The sequence below is a fragment of the Salvelinus alpinus genome, chromosome 7 (genome assembly GCF_045679555.1).
Source record: "Salvelinus alpinus chromosome 7, SLU_Salpinus.1, whole genome shotgun sequence".
NCBI classification, from domain to species: Eukaryota; Metazoa; Chordata; class Actinopteri; order Salmoniformes; family Salmonidae; genus Salvelinus; species Salvelinus alpinus.
In genome coordinates, this window is record NC_092092.1 from 35,760,459 (window position 1) to 35,779,801 (window position 19,343).

Consider the following 19,343-nt stretch of genomic DNA (forward strand, 5'->3'; position numbering starts at 1 on the left):
TGTTTTGGTCACTTTTGAATGCTGGCGGTGCTTTCACTCTAGTGGTAGCATGAGACGGAGTCTACAACCCACATAAGTGGCTCAGGTAGTGCAGCTGTGGCAAGCGAGCTGTGGCAAGAAGGTTTGCTGTGTCTGTCAGCGTAGTGTCCAGAGCATGGAGGCGCTACCAGGAGACAGGCCAGTACATCAGGAGACGTGGAGGAGGCCGTAGGAGGGCAACAACCCAGCAGCAGGACCGCTACCTCCGCCTTTGTGCAAGGAGGAGCACTGCCAGAGCCCTGCAAAATGACCTCCAGCAGGCCACAAATGTGCATGTGTCAGCATATGGTCTCACAAGGGCTCTGAGGATCTCATCTCGGTACCCAATGGCAGTCAGGCTACCTCTGGCGAGCACATGGAGGGCTGTGCGGCCCCACAAAGAAATGCCACCCCACACCATGACTGACCCACCGCCAAACCGGTCATGCTGGAGGATGTTGCAGGCAGCAGAACGTTCTCCACGGCGTCTCCAGACTCTGTCACGTCTGTCACATGTGCTCATGTGCTCAGTGTGAACCTGCTTTCATCTGTGAAGAGCACAGGGCGCCAGTGGCGAATTTCCCAATCTTGGTGTTCTCTGGCAAATGCCAAACGTCCTGCACGGTGTTGGGCTGTAAGCACAACCCCCACCTGTGGACGTCGGGCCCTCATACCACCCTCATGGAGTCTGTTTCTGACCGTTTGAGCAGACACATGCACATTTGTGGCCTGCTGGAGGTCATTTTGCAGGGCTCTGGCAGTGCTCCTCCTTGCACAAAGGCGGAGGTAGCGGTCCTGCTGCTGGGTTGTTGCCCTCCTACGGCCTCCTCCACGTCTCCTGATGTACTGGCCTGTCTCCTGGTAGCGCCTCCATGCTCTGGACACTACGCTGACAGACACAGCAAACCTTCTTGCCACAGCTCACATTGATGTGCCATCCTGGATGAGCTGCACTACCTGAGCCACTTGTGTGGGTTGTAGACTCCGTCTCATGCTACCACTAGAGTGAAAGCACCGCCAGCATTCAAAAGTGACCAAAACATCAGCCAGGAAGCATAGGAACTGAGAAGTGGTCTGTGGTCACCACCTGCAGAATCACTCCTTTATTGGGGGTGTCTTGCTAATTGCCTATAATTTCCACCTTTTGTCTATTCCATTTGCACAACAGCATGTGAAATTTATTGTCAATCAGTGTTGCTTCCTAAGTGGACAGTTTGATTTCACAGAAGTATGATTGACTTGGAGTTACATTGTGTTGTTTAAGTGTTCCCTTTATACTTTTGAGCAGTGTATATATGCATCATATGAAACCATCATGGTTGTTCTGCATGCAGCATTGCTGTATCTGAAAACAGCCATCTCTATAAATCAACAACATCGTATAAACAAATAGGCTTACGTACAGAAGACTGTAGATTAATGAAAGCGAGCCACACACATGTTTAGGTCATAAGTTTTATTACATCTTGTTTTGTAACTAAAATGTTGGGGGTTATCTCTTGTTAAAACTGCATACAGCTTGAAACAGCTGAACATTTTGTTCTGTGATGCTCACCCAGTAGCACTGAGAAGTCAACACAAACATTCACAACAGTCTTCAGTCATTCAATCCCAGTCAAATTAACTAGCATCACAGCTCTAAACTGGTTAATGTAACTGTTTTTTATTTTATTTGAGTCCATTGCATGAATCTTTAGAGAGAACTTTCATGTACAACAGTCATAGAAAATCTGCTGTCAGGCTATGCCATAATAAATAGCACGTTTAATTAAATAAATAACTTAAATACAGCTTTATCTTTACTATGGTAAATAACATCAGCATATAATACAATATATCACAAAGTGATGCTCTCTGCATCCCATCCTTTTAACATAAAAGATATTCAAGATGTCCAATTGCACTTTCTTCTGTGCACAAATTCAGTCTGAATGCTTGTGCAATGTCCCCAAAACCCTGTCCCAGTGTGTGAAGTACGGAGCATAGTTGGACTTGAACTTCAGATGGTGCAGGTCGTGGTGTGGAGCTCCACCGTAGAGCCCAAAGGGCACCAGTCTATGCGTGGACCAGGGCAGGTCATAGCCAGAGTGGTCCTCCACAGAAAGCCAGATATTCAGAACATAGAAGAGCATCTCTGTCAGGGGGTGGCAGCCCAGCAGCAGAGGGTTGACCCCAGCGAAGAATCCCAGTGACAGGGTTTCCCAGGCCCCAGAGTACTCAGTGGTCAGGGCGAAGGTGGATGTGTGCTTGTGATGCACCTTGTGGAATGTCCGGTACAGCCAGGGCACCTTATGGTGCAGCAGATGCCAGATGAAATATTGAAAGTCGAACAGCAGGAGGCAGGCGACCACGTCCCAGATGAGACGCAGTGTTCCGGGGGCCTCGGGCATGAAGCTGGCTGGTCTCCAGAACCAGTGCAGCACAGTGAGAGGGAAGAGGAACACTACATGGTTGTAGAGGGAGTGAGCCAGGCAGCTCCACATCATGGTCCAGGAGACATGGCTATTCTGCTGGATCTTAAAGGTCCTGATCCAGGCCAGCCTGGGGGAGAGGAGGTCCAGCACCACGAAGGGCAGGCAGAAGGTGAGGTAGACACTGAGGGAGAAAAGCACAGGGAAGAAAGGTGATCTGAGCCACGCATTATATCCCAGTATGAAGTCCCATAGGCTCTGTAGAAGCATTGTGTTCAGTCTTGTGTGTGAGCTTGACGTGCGTGTTTAAACAACCTCCTGCAAAAGATCTCCCTTTTTATGAGTTCTCTGTGAAAAGTATCCGCCCACAGATGTCCTTATATAGCCTTACTAAACTTCCTGTTGACTTCTTACAGTGTCTTCAGAAAGTATTCATACCCCTTGACTTATTCCACACTTAGCTCAGTTATCTGATTCGGAGTATGATTGTTCTGTGTGCCTGCAATGAAAATCTCAATACAATCATTAAACAAATACCTTCATAACCAGAAATGAGTGTTGTTCTAAGCTAAGGTATATCAAAGTTTCACTGTATTGCATAATGTTATCAAAGGGAAGAGGAGGACAAGGAGGAGGGGTGGGTTGAACATTTTTATTTTGCCAGGAGCAAACGACGTGGTGAGAGCTGATGGAGGTCTGACCCACTGACAGTCAGAGAGACTTTACCACTGTTACAACAGAGCTGTGACCCTCTGATGACTTAACCCGTGTAGCAGAATTCCTGTGAGAGCTGAGAACTAGGCATAGTGACTATGCAAACAGTAGGTGGTGCTGTTGATTGCTTTCTGTTTCCATTCCACTCATTTGCCTTCTATTCACATTCCAATGTGTGATGAAAGGAACTTTCCATTCATCAGTACTAGGGATCTGTTCCTGAACAGTATTATGTCAGTGCCAGAGGTCAAACAGAAAAGGAAACCTCTCATTCCTGATGATGAATGGTCGACTGCCTTGGTATTTAGAGTGAATAGCTGGATAATAGACCATTAGTCATTTATGATCTATCAAGCCCTGCTCTTGATAAACATCTGTTCACAAAACCACAGTAATTACAACATTTTGTATGCATTATGAGGATGTCAATAGCACTTTCTGTAAACTGGATGTGGCAACTAACTAGGGGTTAGTTGGGATTAAAGTTCATCCTCATCTCCACTTAAAATTCTATCCATCTATTCTATGAATCACAAGGAGAGAGTTGGAGTGAGTCATGTGGTGACTCTCCCTTTCTGAGGTAAGGTAAGTTCAGTTCCACTTGTCTTGACTGGTTCTTTGGTGTCAACTGAGACCCTCCCATTCGCGGGAAAATCCAGTGTGTACTTTCCAAGCTTACCCCACGCACAATGGTTACATTCCAAAACCTCAATTCTGATCATATCTGTGGCAGTGCCGACTGGATCTATGGGTTTACTTTGGCTCCCCCCTCCGTCACACAATCTGCCTTAGTGAACCACTTTACATGTATCATGTTACACAGATGTTGATCTATACACAGCAAATTGGCCAGTGTTAACTAGTGTTGATTTTTCAGTGTAACATTTCTAGTGTTGATTCAGGTGTTACATGAACTCTGTAAATCTGTCCTGTACAGCCAGGGCACCTTGTGGTTCCGTATGTGTGTACATATGTGTGCATGGTATGCTTGAGATACTATTAATAGGATGGTGCATACACGTTATCTAAATTTCGATTCAGTTGTTGATAGTTGGCTGTTTTTTATTCACATAAAAAATACTTTGTTACATGATAAATAGCTATTTGACAGAATAGAAACTCATGGCAATCACGTATCAGTTTCGTTTTCGTCTCTGCAAAATATAAATAATATGCCAGGGAGTGGCTAGTTCAAGTGTCTGTGCAAATTATTTCTATATACACTACATAACTTCCAGGGGGCGCTGTTTTGAAGCCTCCATCTTGGCACTCCACCATGTAAAAAATATTTAGGAAGCTATAGAAATGCATTTATTGTCTACATTCATTTTTGCCATAAATGTATTATATTACAGACACTTTAATGCATACTTTGAAATTATATTATGTGAGCTAACATTAAAAAAACACAGATAAATATATATAAACATTTTCCTTAAAGTACATTTTTTTAGATAACTAATGTACTGTTACCATTACAAAAACAAAAATACTTGAATACATGTCATTTTGTCCTTGAAACATTGAATTGAAATACTGTAAAATTCCATTAATTCCTATGGAGGACTGCTCCTACTGGGGAGTGCCAATACTGCCAACCAGTGGCTTCAAAGCCTCTCAATGGTCAATACATAGAAAAATCACAATCCAGGGTTTATATACATTATTGGTTTGCACTAGTCTCAGATTTTTATTACCTCAATACTGTGGTCATATATCTTATCTGCCATCGAAAATAAAACGAGGTAAGAATTTGACACCAATTGTAAAATAATTTAATTACATGCACATAATCTATTTCTCTGAACTACTTGATATCACAATAACAAACAATGCTGTTGTGTTGAATATTATTATGACTGTTAACAATGATAACAATGTTGGGCTAGTAATAATATAATAACTTATAATAATTTGTATTATTTCTTTTTCCTCACAGAGGTCAAAGCAGATATGGAAGTCAAGCTGAAAGCACTTGAACGTCACTTTACACGGGGAATAAAAAAGGCCGACATTAAGGATAAAAGCGAAGGTGGAGGTCTGCATCCGTCACTTCTCCAGAGCCGTGGATCTGAAGGCCTCCAACGACCACACCAGGATGGACCTGGCTGAGGCCTACGGGAACAACTACCAGCTGGAAGAGCAGTGACTCAGACAAGCAGCTCTGCTATACCGGATTTGGTTTAGCAAGAAGAGAGACGGGGATGGCGCTGTGACATAGGTCAAAAACGCCTACCAGATTCGGATTGAGAGTTGGGACAGAAAGAGGCTGGCTGGGAAGAGGCACCTCTCAGCGGATCACAGAGGTGGCAGGATAACAAGAGAGTTGGCGAGGCCTCTGAGATTTTGTCGTTCCACAAACAGGAAAGGTAGTCTGAGGACACAGACGACCTGACAGATTCTTTCGGCAAAGGATTGCAACTCAAATGATATGCCTAACTATAACACAATGCCATGGCTTACACTGCTGCATGCATTTGAGCATTTTAATGTTTTTAATGGTGAAGTGAAAACTAAAGTTTAAGGTGGGAGTACGCATCTCTGGCTGCACTCTTCTTTTTATTTTGTGTAAAAGTTGCAAAGGAAATTTGAGTTCAAATGTATTACTTTTGGAAAAGATATATGTTTATATGTCTTAAGGTGTCAGGTAGTGTTACAAAGTTCAGTTGTCTGAGTAAAATTGCACCATGTGGCTGCATGATACATCTTGCAAAAAAACAACTAGACCTATAAAAAAGTGTTATTCTAATTTCTAAAGTTGGTTATTCATCATGTACATAAGCATTGTTCAGAAACAATGAGTGAGTATAGAGTCACGAGTGTTGAAAAAACTATTTGAATATATACTCGATGGAAAATAATATTTCTACAAGCATCTCCTCTCTACCCATTATATGACCTTCTCCTTTCCCCCTTTATATAGTACACAGCGCGATCTCAACCTTGGCAATACAGCTACGCATCAGTTTCGTTTTCCTTTCATTTAGTTGTAAACTGCAGGTCTATATATAGCCAGCGAGTGAGTACGTGTTGGTTGAGTACGTGTTGGCTGTGTGGCCTATTCCACGTACTTGGTCGTTACAAAAAACAACTCGCTGTATTCAACAAGATGAGGTGAGAATATTAGACAGGATATGTGGATATAAATATATGTTACATTGTTATTGTATTTAATCAATTAATTGAAGGCACAATTTGGCATCACCTGTGATATTTCTCGTTGAAATCATGATTCATTTAGCGTATACTACAATTTGTGTAATTTCGTATTGCTAATAATACCTGTCCTGAATGTGACAAGTTTATTTTTGGATGCAATATTCAGACATTCACAGAAGTAATGACCGCATAACACAGTCATCCAAACCGGAAAATGTCGTTTACATTAGCTAGTTTACAAACACAATTAGTTAGTTGACAAACACAATAGCTAATATAGTTAGTTGACAAACACAATAGCTAATATTTAGATAACTCTCGGCTGACAAAAAACACCATGTGAATTAGCTAATAGCAATTACTATTTATAGTTAATCATATCACGGGTGAGCTCAAAATTGATCGAAATAATTGAGTAAAACACTTTCTAGAAATCAAAAATAATCCGATGATGGGTAGTTCGTGCGCGCCGCCTTGTTTGTTTTTCGCGTCAACCAAAGATAATAAGAGGAGACAAGATGAGTTTGGTCTGTTTCCAATACGCATGTTGAAGGGGGTGTGTCGTTTACCATAACTTACTTCCCTTCATTCACTTACGGAAGTTTACCCGAATGACGAGTAAACCATTCCTTCGCCTCATTATAACATCTTTCGTCTGACAGACGTTCACGTGACATCCAGAATACATTGTCTAATGTCAACGAACATGGCGCCACACACAGCTAGCAAATTACTTAGCATTAGCTCATTATAATCAGTACAACCTTCAAAAAAGTATTTTACACACATCATAGGTGTCCATTACAATATATGCAATAATCGGAATGCATTATTTGTTACTAGTACTTGAAAACGTGAATAAGACTGTAAATGCATTATGCTTCATACATACATACTTCGTGCTACAGTAGAAACGACAACACGATATACAGATAGGCTGAAAAATTGCAAAATAACTTTGGGTGAGCTGGAACACTAGCTCGAGCCCAGAGCAAATGACTGGAATCGAACGTTCGCCGAACCTCTTCGGACTGGAGTGACGCTTAGAATTCAATTTCGCCTAAATGGTACCAAAACATGTATCCCTTTTTATTTTACCCCTACAACCTGTTCTTAGAACAAAACTGAAAAATAACAACTCGTGTAGAAAGTAAACATCCGCACCTCGATAGTGCCAAGTGTGCTTATGTCTGCATAACGAGGAAGTAGGGGGAAAATGACAACTTTTTACTATTTCTGGTCTAGCGATCATGGCAGCAGAGTACGCTGCCCAACCTTATGTAATTAGAAAGAGGTTATCCACCTAGGTAAAGTTGGTTTTATATTCCTGTTTTGATTTGATATAAATAGATCAAATCTATATAATGCCATTTAAGGCGGTATAAATCAATAACTAATTCACCGTTTGTCACAGAAGCATCAAACTAGGTATGATTTATTCTATAAAGGTCTAGCATACTTTTACAACCTTTGTTTTGAATAAAAATTCCAGTTGACTTGATAGAAATACATAACATATTTAAAATGCCATTTAAAGCTATATAAATCAATAACGTTTCACTGATTATGACAATCATCAAACTAGGTATGATTTATTCTATAAATGTCTAGTATACCTTTACAACCTTTGCTTTGAGTAGAAATTCCAGTTTTGATTTGATAGAAATACATAAAATCTCAAATATTGCATTTAAAGATGAAGAAAGAAATAACTAATTCAGTGATTGTCACAGAAAAAAGTGAAAATATTAATTTATTTGCAATAACTTTAAATAAATGTTAATTTCAAGTGAAATGTGTTCTATATGAAGTTAGAGAATGTTTACATAAAGTTGTACAATGTTTACAATCTTAAATTGTATGTCAAATCAATGTTTGCATTTTTAGTGCAACAGTTCCACATTTTAATGTAGTTACAAGGCACAACAGTCATGTATTTATACGTCTCTAATTTAACAGCGACGAGGCCCCTTCCAATCATTTTCTATTTTGGCTTTGTTGAAGTCCTTCTTTGTCATCCCCAGACAAGCTGAATGGTACCATCTCCTGGGGTAATAGATTCAAATGTTCAACACTTACAGCCAAATGTTTAATACCCCGGCTATTCCCAGAACACATTCTGGAAAGTCTATAGATACAGTGGTCACTTTATTAGGTACAACCCCCTTTGCATCTGGAACAGCGTGAATTCAAAACTGTTGATGAAACTGGAAAAGGAGATAGACTGTTCAAGTTTTTAAGTCCAGTTGGAGTTTATTACAGTCAGTACAAGTTTTGGAACATTTCTGTTACAGAAGACCATCACAGACTGTGCTGTCATTTTGCACATTCTAAAGTTCTAACAAACAGTAACAGAATACCTGAATACTTCTCTGCATGCTTTAGTGTCTAGCAAGCCATGACCATAGGACTTGGTGTATGTACTGTAGGAGTAATTTATTTTCATGAATAGTATGGTGAACCTAATAAAGTGGACACTGAGTGTAGATATCACAAATAACTCATTTTTGAGCAGTGTCTGTCTGTTATACGTTTGATCAATGGGTATAATGGTAAATCTGATCCCCAAGGTCCTCATAGGCTCACTTGGATATATAGAGTTGGAGGTAAAGAAAACAACATGAAACTAGGACTTTAAAACACTGGCAGAATTCTTTCATCCACATAAAATATGTCTTTTAAAGTATAAATACCCTTCTAAGTCTTTCTGGATGTTTTAAAAGGTTTGCAAATAGTTCTTTCTGCAAGGAATGTGAATTGAAAGGGATATGGCAATACCTATGTAGGTGATGTAATTTCTCCACTGGTATAATGGGTATAATGTGTGGTAGTTGCACACCTCCCTGCTGAATTATGTAGAGCTGATTTGGGCCAGTTGATATTTTTTTCCATGATCTTTTGTGAAAAAACACATTTTCACGTAGGCTTTGTGCTAGCAGTTTAAGAGAGAAAGAGAGCAAATAGCATAGGGACAGCCTGGTTGAAGTCCTAGTTTTTAATGGTTAGTGCCAGTAGATTGCAGAGGGTTTCACATACAGTTCAGAGGCAAATCACAATGTATACATTTAGCCCAAAAACAAAACATGTGCCGTCCACTTCTTATATTAGTACTTTTTTTTGTTATCCACCATCTGGTATCTTTCAATACCCATGCTAATATATATATATATATATATATATACACACATACAGTATACACGTACACTACCGTTCAAAAGTGTAGGGTCACTTAGAAATGTCCTTGTTTTTTAAATTAAAGCAAAAAAACATTGTCCATTAAAATAACATCAAATTGATCAGAAATACAGTGTAGACATTGTTAATGTTGTAAATGACTTTTGCAGCTGGAAACGGCTGATTTTTAATGGAATATCTACATAGGCATACAGAGACCCATTATCAGCAACCATCACTCCTGTGTTCCAATGGCACGTTGTGTTAGCTAATCCAAGTTTATCATTTTAAAAGGCTAATTGATCATTAGAAAACCCCTTTGCAATTATGTTAGCACAGCTGAAAACTGTTGTGCTGATTAAAGGAGCAATAAAACTATCCATCTTTCGACTAGTTGAGTATCTGAAGCATCAGCATTTGTGGGTTCAATTACAAGCTCACATAGAATATCCTTCTTTTCTCAGAACAAGAATAGACTGATTATGTTCAGAAGAAAGTTTTGTTTCTGGCCATTTTGAGCCTGTAACAATGTCTACACTGTTATTTTAATGGACATAAAAATGTGCTTTTCTTTCAAAAACAAGGACATGTCTAAGTGACCCCAAACTTTTGAATGGTAGCGCATGTTATGGTTCACTTTTAGTTTTCCTCATCTCCACTGTAGAATGTCCATGTTGATCCTCTTGGTTGTCTTGGTCCTCTAGATCCATCCATCGGTCTTCTTCATTAGGCAGGCCTGACCACTTCATTCCGTAGTTTTTTCCTGTAATCTAATTTAATAGGACTTCAGATGCAGAATTTTCTGTCAGGCCCCTTCTAATAGGGTATAACAGACTCGTTAGAACTTTGAACACACACCCTCTAGATGGCCTACATGCCCTCTATCAAATAAAAACTGGAATTTTTACTCAAAACAAAAGTTATAAAAGTATGCTAGACATTTATAGAATGAATCATATCTAGTTTGATGATTGTGACAAACGGTGAATTAGTTATTGATTTTTACAGTTTTAAATGGCTTTTGACGAATGTCTGTTGAATGACTGATGAATGTCCGAATATGTGAATATAAAACCAATTTTACCTCGGTAGATTATCCTGATTAAAATGGTGTCCAACTTGAAAAAAATCTGAATATACACATTGCGAGATATTTGGGAAAATAGACAGACATGCCTATATTTCCCTATAGGAAACAATGGGACAACCTCAGAGTTCCATGAGTCATTTTTTGTTATTTACATTTTTAACTACCAGCAATGTGGGCAGGTCTCATTGCCAACAATAGCAAAGTGGGGATTGTGACGTAGAACAGGGTGAAAAATGCCCTAAAGGCAGGCCTGTTTTTTCGTGACTACTTCAAAACTACGGCAAGCAGCTGGGACATATGGTAATATTATGAAACAGGGCTCCACAGCAGATGCAATGAACTAGTTGTTATCAGAAAAAACATTGTTAAAAAGTTTAAGAGACCGAAAGAGAAATTCATGTTCAATTGTGTCAAAGGCTTTACAGAAGTCCAAAAATAAAACAACAGCATCTGAGTCAATTGCATCTGAATAATCTAAAAGAGCTAAACGAATGTTGGAGTTTATGTGACGGCCCTTCATAAATCCTGTTCGAGTCGCATTTATAATTGTATCTATTCCTTTCTTTAATCTATTGGCATAATCCAGAGCAATCAATTTGTAATCAATATTTAATAACGTAATTGGTCTCCAATTGTCAATGAGAGAAGGGTCTTATCAGGCTTCGGAATCAGTGAAATAAGGCCCTGTTTCATAGTGGAGACCATTTAATCATTTTCAATGCAATGTTGAAACATGTTAAAAATAGGTCTTCTAGTAATTCCCAAAACTGCCTATAGAATTCAACTGACAGACCATCAGGGAATGTCTGCATACTTGATCTGCGGAAACATTGGTGAAGTGCGTGGGCTCTCCTCGACGGGAGAAGTTTGTCTGGCTCATTGTAGTTAAAATGGTAATAATGGTATTTTTGCCTTTCTCACAGTGCCTCGGTCAAAGCAGATATGGAAGTCAAACTGAAAGCACTTGAGTGTCACTTCACATGGGGCATAATGAAGGCTCACATTAAGGACCTGGACAGCCTCCCTGAAAAGCTCCTGGATCGCATCATGAGGTTTACCACGCCGAAATACCATGCCACATATTTCAACTTACTAGCGTTCCTGAGCCACCTGGAGGAAAATAATGTTAGTGCTCTTGAGTATCTCCACAAGGCTGAGAGTGCATTGAAGGACAGACAGGATGATACAGAGTTACTGGTGACCTATGCTAACTTTGCATGGGTTCACTATCACTCAGGAAACCTTGATGATGTGGATGCCTACATTGGAAAGCTGGAAATCATCAATGAGGGAATTCCAAGTGCCTTAATTATTCAAGGCAGCTTACCTTCCGTACATGGTGAGAAAGGTTGGAGTCTTCTCAGGTTTGGGGGATTATTTTATAAGAGGGTAAAAGAGAGCTTCCAGAAAGCTCTTGAGGGGGAACCAGACAATGCTTCTTTCAATATGGGCTATGCCCTGGTCCTGTACAGGTTGGAGGGCATGGTCAAGAATAAGAGAGTGAGTTCAGTGATGACTGCAGCTGCCAACCAGCTAAGGAAGGCCTTATCCTTGGAGCCTGATAACTCTGAACTTATGGTCCTCCTAGCTCTGAAACTTCAAAAAAATCAAGAAAACAAACTTGAGTCCTTGAAACTCACCAAAGAGGCCCTCAGGCTGTCACCTGACGTGCCTCATGTACTGCGTTATGTGGCCAAATATTTCAAAAATGAGGGCTCCATCAATGAGTGCCTACAGGTTTTGGGGAAAGCTCTGGAACTGTCTCCAAACTCTCACTTCCTCCATCACCAAATCGGCCTGTGTCACAAACAGCAGCTCATCCAGATGTTCGAGCAGAAGAGGAAAGGGGGACAGATAAAAGCGAAGGTGGAGGTCTGCATCTGTCACTTCTCCAGAGCCGTGGATCTGAAGCCCTCCAACATCCACGCCAGGGTGAACCTGGCAGAGGCCTACGGGAACAACTACCAGCTGGAAGAGGCGATGCAGATATTCACTGTCCTTTTAGAGGACAAGTCCCTCAGTGACTCAGACAAGCAGCACTGCTACACCGCCTTCGGCACGTTTCTTTTCTACAAGAAGAGAGACGAGGATGGCGCTGTGACACAATTCAAAAAGGCCTACCAGATTCCGATTGAGAGTTGGGACAGGAAGCAGGCTGGGAAGAGGCTGAATCAGATCGCAGAGAGGTGGCAGGCTAACAAGAAGAGAGTTGGCGAGGCCTCTGAGATTTTGTCGTTCCTCAAACAGGAGAAGTAGTCTGAGGACACAGACATCCTGACAGATTCTTTCGGCAAAGGAATGAAATTCAAATGATATACGTAGCTATAACACAATGCATGGCTTACATTGAAACACTGCTCAAATCAAACTTTATTTGTCACGTGCCGAATACAACAAGTATAGACTTTACCGTGAAATGCTTACTTACAAGCCCTTAACCAACAGTGCAGTTCAATGCTGGATGCATTTTCATGTTTTTAATGGTGAAGTTCAAGTTGGGAGTACGCATCTCTGGCTGTACGCTTCTTTTTATTTAATTTAAAAGTTGCAAAGAAAATTTCAGTTCAAATGTATTACTTTCGGAAAACATATGTTTCTATGTCTTAAGATGTGTCATGTAGTGTCACAAAGCCATGTAGTGTCACAAAACCATGTAGTGTCACAATTGTACCGTATTGAAGAGGCTTCATGATAAATCTTGCAATAAAAAAAAAAATACTTGTAAGTGTTATTCTAATTTCCAAATTTGGTTATTCATCATGTAAATAAGCATTGTTCAAAAACAACGAGTGATTGTAGAGTCGCTAGTGTTGAAAAAACAATTTGAATATATACTCGCTGGAAAATAATATTTCTACAATCATCTCCTCTCTACCCCTTTTATGACCTTCTCCTTTCCTCCTTTATATAGTACACAGCGCCAGTACGTGGTCAATCATTGCATCACAGGAATTATCTTCATGCAGGTTTGAGTAAATTGTTGATAGCACTGCTTTTCTATTCACGGTTTGAAAACTTTTGTCACGTGATGATCGCAGGTCAGTAGACTATATACCACCATCTTTGTTAGGCTACAGTGCAAAATGTTAATAAATTACCTGTTGTCACTTGTCAGAATGGAAACTTTGGCAATACAGCTACGCATCAGTTTCGGTTTCCTGTCTTTTGCGAATTGCAGAAGCCCTATATATTGCCAGGGAGTGAGTTGTTGAGGCTGTGTAAGCTACGTCCGCGTACTGGTGCAATACAAAAAACAACTCGCTGTATTCAACAAGATGAGGTAAGAATTTTACCTCCGAAAATTAGACAGGATCTCTTGGTGCAAAATAAATATATACAGTATTACATTTTTATTGTATTTCATCAATGAATTGAAGGCACACTTTGGCATCACCTGTGATATTTCTGTCTTTGAAATCATGATTTATTTAGCGTATACTACCATTTGTGTAATTTCGTATTGTTAATAACTAGAATTTGTATAATCGATTTGACATGACACAATAATAATCCGTGTGGTGTGCTGCTTCAGTTTAATTTACATTTTATTTATCCAGAGTGACAATTATTGCTGGAAATTAAAGGTGCCAGTTGACAGGTGGACTACACACGAAAAATGATTAATATAATTACCACAACATATATGAAGAAAAAAAACATCACGAAAATAGGACATTCGTGTAAAGCATTCGTGTAAGTGGTGTGAAAGGATAGAGAGGAGGCAGATAGTGTTACTCTAATTTCTGAAGTTGGTTATTCATAATGAAAATAAGCATTGTTCAAACACAACGAGTGATTGTAGAGTCATTAGTGTTGAAAAAACGATTTGAATATTTACTCGCTGGAAAATTATATTTCTACAAGCATCTGCTCTCTACCCCTTATTTGGCCTTCTCCTTTCCTCCTTTATATAGTACACAGCGCTAGTACGTGGTCAATCATTGCAGCACAGGAATTCTCTTCATGGAGGCATTCTTACTGAATACGGTGTTGAGAGCACTGCTTTTCTATTCACGGTTTAGAAACGTTTGTAACATGATGATCGCAGGTCAGTAGACTATATACCACAATATTTTGTATGCTACAGTGCAAAAGGTTCCTAAATGGCGTATTGCCGGAATGGAGACTTTGGCAATACAGCTACGCATCAGTTTCGCTTTCCTGTCTTTTGCAAGTTGCAGAATGTATTGCCAGGGAGTGAGTACGTTCGGCTATGTAGGCTACGTAGGCTACGTCCGCGTACTTGTGCAAAAAACAACTCGCTGCATTCAACAAGATGAGGTAAGAATTTTACTCCGAAAATAAGACAGGATCTTTTGTTGCGATATAAATATATTGTAATGAAACAGCAGGGAGCAGGTCTTTTATTTATTTATTTTAGCTTTATAGGCAGGTCAGTTAAGAACAAATTCTTATTTTCAATGACGGCCTAGGAACAGTGGGTTAACTGCCTTGTTCAGGGGCAGAACGACAGATTTGTACCTTGTCAGCTCGGGGATTCGAACTTGCAACCTTTCGATTACTAGTCCAACGCTCTCCAACGTTACAATATGTAACATTTTTATTGTATTTCATCAATGAATTGAAGGCACACTTTGGCATCACCTGTGATATTTGTCTTTGAAAATGATTTATTTAGCGTATACTACCATTTGTGTAATTTCGTATTGTTAATAACTATAATTTGTATAATCGACTTGACATAACACAGTAATAATCCGTGTGGTGTGCTGCTTCAGTTTAATTCAATTTACATTTTATTTATCCAGAGGGACAATTATTTCTGGAAATTAAAGGTGACAGTTGACAGGTGGACTACACATGAAAAAGGATTAATATAATTACCACAACACACAGAAAAAAAACATTAAGAAGAAAATAGGTCATACTGTATACTCACACAAAGCAACTTCGATAGTGCAATATTAATGCCCAGGCAGTAAAGGGAGCTAGGCATTCGTGTAAGTGTGTGAAAGGATAGAATAGGCAGATAGTGTAGGTCAGGTATCAGGGGAGAGGGTGTTGATCAACCTGACGACCTTGGGTACAATTGTGATTATGTGACCCTCAGCTATAAGGTCCGACACCTTGGGAGGCAGAAGTGACAACAACAGTTAAAATGCTGGGTGTTAATAATGGTATTTTTGTCTTTTTCTCACAGCGCCTCGGTCAAAGCAGATATGGAAGTCAAGCTGAAAGCACTTGAGTGTCACTTCACATGGGGCATAAGGAAGGCTCACATTAAGGACCTGGACAGCATCCCTGAAAAGCTCCTGGATCGAATCATGAAGTTCTGCCCTTCAAAATACCATGTCACGTATTTCAACTTACTAGCGTTCCTGAGCCACCTGGAGGAAAATAATGTTAGTGCTCTTGAGTATCTCCACAAGGCTGAGAGTGCAATGAAGGACAGGCAGTATGAGACAGGGTTACTGGTGACCTATGCTAACTATGCATGGGTTCACTATCACTTAGGGAACATGGATGAGGTGGATGCCTACCTTGGGAAGCTGGAAAACATCAATAAGGGTATTCCAATGGCCTCAAAGATTCACGGCAGCATACCTTCAATACATGGTGAGAAAGGTTGGAGCCTTATCAGGCTTGGGGGATTCTTTTATAAAAGGGTAAAAGAAAGCTTCCAGAAAGCTCTAGAGGGGGAGCCAAACAATGCTTCTTTCAATGTGGGCTATGCCATGGTCCTGTACAGGTTGGAGGGCATGGTTAGGGATAACAAAGTGAGGTCTGAGGAAAGTGAAGCTACCACTCAGCTAAGGAAAGCCTTATCATTGGAGCCTGATAACTCTGAGGTTATGGTCCTCCTAGCCCTGAAGCTTCAGAACAAAAATAAACAAGAGTCCATAAAACTCATCACAGAAGCCCTCAGACTGTCTCCTGATGTGCCTCACGTCATGCGTTACGTGGCAAAGTTTTTCAGATACGAGGGCTCCGTCAATGAGTCCCTACACATTTTGGGGAAAGCTCTGGAGCTGTCTCCAAACTCCCACTTCCTCCATCACCAAATTGGCCTGTGTCACAAACAGCAGCTCAGTCAGATGTTCGAGCAGAAGAGGAAAGGGGGACGAGTCAATGGGGGCCAGATAAAAGCAAAGGTGGAGGTCTGCATCCGTCACTTCTCCAGAGCCGTGGAGCTGAAGCCCTCCAACATTCACGCCAGGGTGAACCTGGCTGAGGCCTACGGGAACAACTACCAGCTGGAAGAGGCGATGAAGATCTTCATCAACCTAGTGAAAGATGAATCCCTCAATGACTCTGACAAGCAGCACTGCTACACCAGCTTCGGCCTGTTTCTGTTCCACAAGAAGAAAGATGAGGGCAGGGCTGTGACACAATTCAAAAAGGCCTACCAGATACAGAATGAGAGTTGGGACAGGAAGGAGTCTGGGAAGAAGCTTAAGCAGATAGCAGAGAGGTGCCAGACTAACAAGAGGAGAGTTGGCGAGGCCTCTGAGATTTTGGCGTTCCTCGCCACTGAAGACAAAGAGGAGCCAAGGAGAGTCAATGTGCACTCTCCAGACACAGATGACCTTACAGATGCCCTAGGCAAAGGAATGAAACTCAAATGATATATTTTATTGTAACACAACGCATGGCTTACATAAGAATACTGCTACAAGCATTTTAATGGTTTTAATCGTGGAGTAACATTTACTTCAAGTTGCATGTATGCTTCTTAAGTTTGATTTAGTGTAAGAAATTGCAAAGAAAATTTGAGTAAGATTCTATTACTTTTGTGAGATTTTTTAAAAATGTCTTTGGATGTGTCCCCTATAGCGTAGATGATTAGATATCTTCATTGACTGTTAAACTGTTGCTTGACCTGTCATTAACATTCTGAAGAGGTAATAAAACACAGTACCAAAGTCTTGATTATCTTTTGTTCTTGTTAAATTGCAATGTTTTTTTCTACTTAGTTCCTAAAGCCAACATTGCGTAATAAAGGGGAACCACGTCAGATATATACGTTTCCTGTTGTTCCCTCTAAGAATCTCCATGCTTGCACTTTGATTGAAGTTTGGAGGGACTCACTTGAAGTTTGACAGACAGTGAGTCTACCTACCACTTACATAACAGGGAACAATAAGAAATGTACTTATTTTTACATTGTTTAAGAATAATTCCATAACAAAATTAAAAGTAATTTAATTTCAGATATATAAGGTCCAATGCAGCTGTTTTTGTCCGTTTTTTCTCTCAATATCAAATCATTTCTGGGTAACATTTATGTACCTTACTGTGATTGTTTTCAATTAAAATGGTCAAAAATAAACAAAAATTGCTTCATAGCAAAGAGCAATTTCTCAAGAAAGAATTATGCTAGGACTGTCTGGGAGTGGTTTGAGTGGGGAGGGGAAAACTGAAAATGATCTGTTATTGGCAGAGAGGTTTGGAGCTCTTTCTTATTGGTCTACTAACTAATTTACCGCATGGTGATGTCACCATGGAAGGCCAAAACTCCCACCAAAACAGGCATTTCAGGCAGTCTTTCCAAACAGGTCTTACACTAATTTTCACAATTTCACAGTACTATTCCAACCTCATTGTGTGGAAATATATATAAATCACAGGAAAATCATGTTTCTACTGCACTGGGCATTTAACAATTGTAGTGAGTAGGCTTCATATAAAGGGTTAGTTAGGCTATGGCTCATGTGACAGTAAAATTGCAAAGTTAGGAAGAGATTTTCAATGTACCGATTCGATGGTTTATGAACTGATACACAAAACACCGGATTCAACTTAGATTTGTATGGCCTCCCGAGTGGCGCAGCGGTCTAAGGCACTGCATTGCAGTGCTTGAGGCATCACTACAGACCTGGGTTTGATCCCAGGCTGTGTCACAACCGGCCACGACCAGGAGTTCCATAGGGCGGTGCACAATTCGCACAGCGTTGTCCGGGTTACGGGAGGGTTTGGCCAGGTGTGCTTTACTTGGCTCATTGTGCTCTAGTGACTCCTTGTGGCAGGCTGGGTGCCTGTAGGCTGACTTCAGTCATCAGTTGAACAGTGACACATTGGCACAGCTGGATTCTGGGTTAAGCGGGTGGGTGTCAAGAAGCACGGTTTGGTGGGTAATGTTTCAGAGGACGCATGGCTCGACCTTCGCCTCTCCTGGGCCTGTTGCAGTGATGAGACAAGATTGAAAAAGGGGGTAAAATACAAATAAACACATTTTTATATACAATTCTTGCTCCCAATAGAATGTTATATATATATATGGGGGATACAACCATCCCAGCTCTGCAGAATGTGCTGTGAAGAGAGAATCATTAGATCACTTGTTTTGGTACTGCCCATATGTAGCTTGTTTTTGGTCGCAGGTTCAAGAATGGCTAAAGAATTACAACATTTACCAGGATCTAACTCTGCAAATAGCACTGCTGGGTGATTTCAAAAGTCATAGTCAATCAATCAATAATATAATAATACTCCTTAGCAAAACATTTAATCTTTAATTCACAATCTGTAGAAACTATGAGAATATAAAGGTACAAGTCTTTTGGGAAACATCACAACACAGTTGAAAAATATATGACTAATAGAAATCAAAACTGGATGGTGTTCAGAGATAGATGGGAGGGGTTGAGTGGAGCTGAAGGGTGGGACTAAATATAACAAAAACAATAATATGAAAATAAAATGTTCAGAAAAAATGAAAGCATAGCCTAAGAAGAGTATTCGTGCCAAGTGAAAAACACAAATTAATACATGCTGATGGATGGAAGTACTCTGATAAAAAAATTTGCACAGTTAGT

At 40.3% G+C, this 19,343-nt stretch overlaps 3 protein-coding genes across 7 annotated transcripts; 2 read left to right on the forward strand and 1 right to left on the reverse strand.

The window, feature by feature from the left end:
• Nucleotides 1-1,459: 1,459 nt before the first annotated feature.
• Nucleotides 1,460-2,739, reverse strand: LOC139580908 (cholesterol 25-hydroxylase-like protein). The gene has a single exon (XM_071410055.1). The coding sequence runs from the start codon at nt 2,697-2,699 to the stop codon at nt 1,941-1,943; it is 759 nt and encodes a 252-aa protein (XP_071266156.1). The 5' UTR covers nt 2,700-2,739; the 3' UTR covers nt 1,460-1,940.
• Nucleotides 2,740-6,112: 3,373 nt separating this feature from the next.
• Nucleotides 6,113-13,297, forward strand: LOC139580907 (interferon-induced protein with tetratricopeptide repeats 5-like). 2 transcript variants are annotated; one of them, XM_071410054.1, is made up of 2 exons: nt 6,113-6,257; nt 11,490-13,297. In XM_071410054.1, exons 1-2 carry the CDS (start codon nt 6,253-6,255, stop codon nt 12,820-12,822), a joined length of 1,338 nt encoding a protein of 445 aa, XP_071266155.1. In that variant the 5' UTR covers nt 6,113-6,252; the 3' UTR covers nt 12,823-13,297. The 2 variants fall into 2 exon arrangements, with proteins under 2 accessions (XP_071266155.1, XP_071266154.1); XM_071410053.1 differs by lacking the exon at nt 6,113-6,257 and adding an exon at nt 6,988-7,369.
• Nucleotides 13,298-13,513: 216 nt separating this feature from the next.
• On the forward strand, nt 13,514-17,450 carry LOC139580906 (interferon-induced protein with tetratricopeptide repeats 5-like). Of its 4 annotated transcripts, none has more exons than XM_071410052.1 (2): nt 13,514-13,604; nt 15,728-17,450. In XM_071410052.1, exon 2 carries the CDS (start codon nt 15,747-15,749, stop codon nt 17,151-17,153), a length of 1,407 nt encoding a protein of 468 aa, XP_071266153.1. In that variant the 5' UTR covers nt 13,514-13,604; nt 15,728-15,746; the 3' UTR covers nt 17,154-17,450. The 4 variants fall into 4 exon arrangements, with proteins under 4 accessions (XP_071266153.1, XP_071266150.1, XP_071266151.1 ...); XM_071410049.1 differs by lacking the exon at nt 13,514-13,604 and adding an exon at nt 13,667-13,846; XM_071410050.1 differs by lacking the exon at nt 13,514-13,604 and adding an exon at nt 14,489-14,847.
• The last annotated feature ends 1,893 nt before the right edge of the window (nt 17,451-19,343 follow it).

What these genes read in the sequence shown, in the direction of transcription:
- LOC139580908 (XM_071410055.1), bottom strand. Translation starts at nt 2,699, where the DNA reads ATGCTTCTACAGAGCCTATGGGACTTCATACTGGGATATAATGCGTGG.